Here is a 7,302-nt window from a genome sequence, read left to right on the forward strand (position 1 = left end):
CCCTCTCTTTCAAGGAGGTTGTATATAAGGCCTGGGCCTTAGAGAGTTCATGGACAATCGTCTCCTTTGGCTCTGTCTCCTCCTTGGATGCAAGTCCCGTCCTCAGACGGACATAGCAATCCGGGTAGGCCCCTTTGCTTTGCCAAAACTCAATTTCCTCTACTGGGACAGTGCCCAGTTTCTCCGAGAGGAAGATCTTCACCCCCGACATTGGCATATGCTTTGCATATCTCCAAGGGTTAACGTCAGAGAAAGCGGGGAGATCCTTGACGTTTAGCTTCTTCGGGGCTAAACAAGTTGCAACCAGCTGATGCAGTTCCGTCCGAAAAGAAGCTTCTTTCTCGGACAATTTCTTCTGAATGTCCTGCACCATAGACAGCAGCGAGTGCAGCGTATTCGTAATTAAATTCAGCTGGGGTGCAGTGGAGGAAGTCGAAGGCACCAGCTCAGTCACCATGGCTGATGAGACCGAAATCGTTTCGGTTTTCTCGACTTCAGCCTAAGGAGGTACCTCATCGTCCTGATCCAGTTCTTCCACCAGGAGATTATTCTCAGTCTCTTCCGAGACAACTGACATGTTGTCCTCTAATTGGATACTCTGTATGGCATCCGAAACGTCAGGTTCTAATGGAATCTGAACTAAGGGGATCTCAGGTTGAGTCTGGGGTATGATTGCATCCGCTGATGACCTAGGGAAGAGACAATCCCTCATCCTCTCATTAGGAAGGTATGGGCCAGAGGTGTTCTTCTGAAAACCCCTGACCCATATTCGCAGCGTGTCCCTTGCTACATCCCTACACTCAGTAGACTTTTGGTCATCAAAAGCCTCTTTCACCAGTTTGTCACAAACAGTACATACCTGTGGGTCCCAGTACTTGAGAGCGACATTGGTGACTGCGCAGCGAGCATGGACCCTGCACATGCCAAGGCCGTAGAAGCTCTTACTACGGACCCTGCAAAAGTTGTTCCCGCACTCTGGATGCTCCTCCTGTAAAGAGAGAAAAGTATATAAGTATTCAGTGAAATTCTCAGATTTCAGCTGCATATTTTAATTAATATTAGCTTGGATAGGGTAAGCTAGAAAGTAGGAAAGACACCTACTTGTGTTTCCTGTCAAGCCCATTGCTATGACCTCCTTCGATATTGAACCTTAGATTCATAATAAATTTGAAAGGGAAGATAATATCCTTTGATATAAAGTGTCTTCTTAACACAATCTTCCATGTTCAATATAGGGGATTAAATTAATGGGTGATAATCATTAAATGGTAGAGAGAATTACTCCCTAAATGTGATGGTCTCACAATTGGCTGCCCATGAAGCACTTGTAGGTTGGACCTGCCGGCATATGCCGGACCTGCCGGCATGTGCCGGACCTGCCGGCATATGCCGGACCTGCCGGCATATGCCGGGCCTGCCGGCATATGTCGGGCCAGCCGACATATGGCGTCCCCGCCGACATATGCCGGGCCCGCGGACATATGTCGGCCTATTTTGGGCTATTTGAAAGCAGATACTGTCTTCTAAGTAAATGGGCGGCAGGTCGGTGGCAGCTGCTCTGCCCCCCGGCAGCCGAAGGATCCCTCTATCAAGTAGGACCCATGGCAACCGGCGGCAATCATGTAAACATGGGTGGCCGACTGCCGGCCGACAACTCAGTTGCCGGCAGCCGGTCATAGTATGTTCATTGTCGTTGGGTCGTCGATCAGCGACACCTCGGCAAATGGCGGCAGAGCAACTTCTGGTCGACAGACACCCAACATGGCCGACGACAGCTACTAGCCATCGGCGGCCGGCCTAGTATAAGGAAAGGCAAAGAGAAAGAGAGAGGATGGAGGAAGGCAAAGGCTCAGCCTTGCCGGCCTACATCCCGAAAGAGGGCGCGAGTGGAAGGGGGAATTATATTCAGGCTTCCACCCAACCATATCCCATCAATATGGGCTACGGAAAGCTGTCCAAGGGAGGACTGGAGAGCACACTCAGGGATATGAGGGTACCTGCCGGCAGCCGGCTCGGCCGGCAGCAGACAGGGAACCTCAGGCTAATTCTATAGGTTACCCATAGGGTCAAATGTAGAACAACGGCCAGGAAGGGTGATGGTTCATCCAACACAAAAGAGACAGCAGGGAAGAGGTAAAAGTCTTATAAGTAAGGTAATACCCTAGGGCATTACCTAACTTGAAGGATTCTGATCTCGTAAAGTAACCTCATGTAGGAGAAATCATTTCCCCAGGTTGGGTTAGTCAAGTGAGAAAGCAGCCATAGGACACAAACTCACAAAAGAACAGAATCTTGTACCAGAGATCTTAAACAAGGAAGAAATCATTTCTTCAGTCTAAGATCTACCAGTACAGGACTGTCTGCTAGACCGAGGAAGGAGGAATTGTTAAACAAGAACCTCCAGTATGGTCTAGGGAGGTCTAGCCTTCTGTAAAGACAACTTAACATGACTTGGGAAGTCATTTCACCAAGACAGTAAGATGCCTAACACAGACTTTTACTCTGATGTCCCGTGTCAGTGGTTAAGAGAAAGAACGAAACACCCCAGTAAACTTTGCCAGAACACAGTTCACAGCGAAGTTAACTGAGGATAGCGTAGGCTGATCAGAGGGAAGGGGAATTGCTCTTAGATCTCGATAGAGATAGTATCGACTTAAAAGGTATAGGAGGTGTCAGTCTCCCCTTAGAAGACAATACAAGATCAATATGGGACATGTATGAAAGTATACTAAAGCCCCTAGGCTATTAAGTCTAGGAGCATAAAGAATCGTTCACCGAAACTCTCTTGTATACTATCTTGGAAGAGGAAAACTTTTATGCAGTAATATCTTAATTGTATAAAATATTGCCTAAGCTTCAATAAAACTTTACCAGGAAGGTTATATCATGCATGAAGTGTGAAGGTGCCTAGGCTAGGAAGCTTAGCACTCGTATGGCTCGATCATAAATAGCCAAATCCACGACAACAATGACATAATTGTTATGTATTATTGTAATAATGTACTATATTATTTCAAGTGTTACACGTATTGCGCAACATTGCATCATATTGCATGAGTAAAACATGTTATACTTTGTACATAAGTGTAATGATTTGTTTTGGTATTAGGATTCAAACATTTGTTGATTACATCAGAGATAGGATGTAATTCTTTATAGTTTTGTACTGGAGTAGGATTTAAGACTTCTCAGAGGGATGCTCTTTTGTTTAGAAATGTTTTGGTTTTGTCAGATTATGTATGAAGCTCCATACACACTTAGGACTTAGCTGTCACAGAGCAATGTAGCCACATATATCATTAAACTTGTATTTTAAGAATACCAACGTATCATTAAATCCCACCAAGAAAAATTGACGATCAAAGATGGGATCAGCTGAGAAATAATTACAAACAATTCTTCATCTATGTTCCAGGTAATTGTTATGGTTAATAGAAACTTCCTATTAAGTCATACTTAAAAATTGGCGACGGCCAGGAGGACGGACACACGCAGAAGAAAAATTGGGCCTTATGTAGAAGGACGGCCAGCACAAGAGAAGGTCCTTATGTACATTGATGAACAAGAGAAAAATCGCCCAATGAAGATTGTACAAGCAGCAGAACAGGAATATCATCAAATAAACAAAACAAGAAAGGGTGAAATTTAAAGTTGGGTAGGCTACAAAACAGGTAGGAAGTAAACTTGTGACTGCAGAACAGTAGCCCAATTCTGTTGCAACACGATGGCAGCAGTGGTTTGAGGAATTTAAGATTCATTTAGAAGCATTAGGGAACATGAAGGATGCCCAAAAGAAGGCATTATTACTCCATACAGCAGTTAGGGAAGTTCGGGAAGTGTTTAAGACTTTGTAGCCTACAGATGACACAAGTGAAGCTGCAATTAAGGCTCTTACCACATATTTTGCTCCTCAGGTCAATAAATTTTTTGAGAGATACCAGTTTTCAGTGCAAGCTTATCAGAAAGAAAATGAAAGTTTAGATGCATTTGTGACTAGACTAAAGAATTTAGCCGTTTCATGTGAATTTCTAGAGTTAGAAAATGTTATCATAGATCAAGTGATTGCACATTGCACATCACAAAGAGCTAAGAAAGAAAATATTGCAAGCTAAAGATTTAACATTAGAAAAGGTATTGATAACAGGCAGAGCTTTAGAAACATCAAATAGGCAAAGTAACATAATAGGTAGTTCTACAAGCAATAGAATGGAAAATTCTAAGATTAGTACAATAGGTTCCAAGTGGAAAAACATTGAGAATCAGAGAAGGAATATGTCAAAGCCTAGTCGTAGAAAAGTGCCTAACACTAATGTTCATAAATATCAGAATCAGGCTTATACACAGAAACAACAGGAAAAACCCAAGTGTTATAGGTGTGGTAAAACTGATCGTCTTGCATACGAAGCAAAGAAATGCCCTGCTACTGGACAGACATGCCAGAATTGCAGAAAGATGGGTCATTTTGCAACTGCTTGTAGATTCCCTAAACAGTACACAAAGAAAATAAATGCTAGAGTTGATACTATTGGTCAAGAGAATAATGCGGAAAATGTTCATGATAATCAGGTTAGGTCAGAAACTGATTTTGCGTTTTGCATTAATTCCGTCAACAAAGGTGCAAAGAAACATATCATGGTAGAAGTAATCATAAATGGTAAACCAATTTTGATGCAAGTTGACACAGCAGCCGATGTATCAATTATGTCTGAGAAAACGGCTAAAAGCATTCCTAATTTGTTATTAGAAGGTACAAATAGAGTTTTGAAAGGTTATAATGGTTTTGATATTCAGGTGATAGGAGCTTCGAACGTAGAAGTACAGTACAAAGAACAAAAATTAGAGAGAATGCCATTAACAGTAGTAAAAGGTAATGGACAAACTTTGCTAGGTTTAGATTGGCTACAGTATTTGAAGTCAGATTGGCCTAGTATTTTGAGGGTTACAGGTAGACAAGATGAAAACAAAAATGAAATATCTATGGATAATATCATATCAGAGTTTCAAGACGTATTTGAAGATAAAATAGGTACAGTAAAGAACGCAAAGGCAATTTTAGTTTTGAAACCTGACAGTTCTCCTAGATTCTGTGCTCCCAGACCAATACCGTATGCATTGAAAAGTGCAGTTGAAACAGAAATCAGGAGATTAGAAAATGAAGGTTCCATTAGTTCCTATTGTGAAGGAAAGTGGACAGGTTAGGCTATGTGGAAATTACAAAGTAACGTTAAATCCACAACTGCAAGTAGCTCAACATCCCTTACCAAATCCGAAAGACATGTTTGCAACTATGTCAGGATGCAGTATTTTTTCTAAATTAGATTTAAGACAAGCATTTCAACAGCTTCCCATGGATAAAACTTCACAAGAATTATGTACAGTAAATACATCCTTAGGTTTGTTTAGACCAAAGAGATTACCTTATGGAGTTGCAAGTAGTCCAGCTATATGGCAACAAACTATGGATAAGATTTTTTCAGGAATGCAAGGGGTATTCTTTTTTATAGATGATATTTTAATTGCTGGTAAAGACACAAGAGAACATAGAGAAAGATTGCGAACAGTTCTGAAGAAGTTGAAGGAACATAATATTAGAGTAAATAAGAACAAATGTATTTTAGAAGTTGATTCAGTGGAATACTTAGGTTTTGTAATAAATGGCAAGGGTATTCACAAAACTAAAGAGAAGATTAAAGCTGTACAATCATCAAACGTGCAAGATAATGTTAAGGAATTACAATCGTTTTTAGGTTACACTAAAATTTTATGGGAATTTCATTCAGAATTTGTCTACATTTGCACATCCATTGTATAATCTGTTGAATAAGGGTGTAAAATGGAAGTGGACAAAAGAGTGTCAGGAATCTTTTGAAAGAATCAAACAGGAAATAACATCACCTACATTCTTAGTACATTATCAAATGGATATACCAGTTAAATTAGTATGTGATGCATCAAACATAGGTTTAGGTGCAGTATTATCTCATGTAATGCCAGAAGGAACAGAAAGACCAATTGCATTCACTTCTAGAGTATTGAACAAGGCAGAAAGGAATTACTCTCAAATAGAAAAGGAAGGTTTAGCACTAGTTTATGGAGTTAAAAATTTCCATATGTATCTTTATGGTAGGAAAAAGTTCACACTTGTTACAGATCATAAACCTTTATTAGCAATATTGGGTCCAAAAGCAAGTTTACCTATGTTGGTAGCTGCAAGACTATAACGTTGGGCAATTACGTTAGCAGCGTACCACTATGATATAGAATACCGTCCAACATCAAACATGGGTAATGCAGATGCTTTATCCAGATTACCTGTAGGCAAAGCTCCAGAGGAGTATGATGACAGTGTTCTATTAATTTCTGTATATGATGTACCAATAACTGCAAAAGATTTAGCACACAGTACCAAGAGACCCAGTACTTAGTAAGGTTTTGGAGAGTTTAATGACAGGTAGGGACTTATGTGGAAAAGAGGAAAATTGTAAACCGTATAAGGATATATGATATGAACTGAGTGTAACACAAGGAATAGTGATGAGAGGTTCAAGGGTAGTTATTCCTAATTCACTGAGAAATAAGGTTTTGTCTGAAATACATGCTGATCACCAAGGTATTGTAAGATCAAAGTCAGTTGTGAGAACTTTTGTATGGTGGCCAGGTGTAGATAAAGATGTGGAATCATATATAAAGAATTGTATGAATTGTGTTATGCAAAAGAACAATCCTCAATTTGCTAGAATGCACCCATGAGAGTTACCCAGGTATCCATGGCAAAGAGTGCCTATAGATTTTGCAGGTCTTTTTTTAAATTACTTGTTTTTGATAGTAGTAGATGCTTAAAGTAAGTGGCCAGAAATTATCCCAATGAAGACAACAACGTCTTACACCACAAAAAAAGAGTTAATACAAATTTTTTCAATGCACGGTACTCCAGAAAGAATTGTTACAGATAATGGTCCACAATTTACCTCACAAGAGTTTGAAGAATTTTGTAATGTCAATGGTATAAAGCATACATTTTCAGCTACATATCATCCATCTACTAATGGAGAGGCTGAAAGATTTGTCCAAACGTTTAAACACAACATGAAGTGTAGAAAAGCAAATTCAGGTAATATATTTTTGCATGTATCAAAATTTTTATTGTCTTATAGAACAACGCCGCACAGCACAACAGGCATGACACCCTCAAATTTGTTTATGGGGAGGAGGATAAGGTGTAAGTTAGATTTGTTGTATCCAAGTTTGCAAAGTGATTTAGAAGATAAAGGGTATAAACAAGTAGCAAAGCTTCCTAATGTA

General features: G+C 40.0%; 1 protein-coding gene across 1 annotated transcript in view; it reads left to right on the forward strand.

The window, feature by feature from the left end:
• The first annotated feature begins 1,831 nt into the window (after positions 1–1,831).
• Positions 1,832–7,302, forward strand: part of LOC137640589 (uncharacterized) — a 43,875-nt gene continuing 38,404 nt past the window's right edge. The window contains exon 1 of the mRNA XM_068373103.1: positions 1,832–1,993. Coding sequence (XP_068229204.1) covers positions 1,832–1,993 — 162 coding nt within the window. The remainder of the gene's footprint in view (positions 1,994–7,302) is intronic.

This window comes from Palaemon carinicauda, chromosome 1, assembly GCF_036898095.1.
Source record: "Palaemon carinicauda isolate YSFRI2023 chromosome 1, ASM3689809v2, whole genome shotgun sequence".
Lineage (NCBI taxonomy): Eukaryota > Metazoa > Arthropoda > Malacostraca > Decapoda > Palaemonidae > Palaemon > Palaemon carinicauda.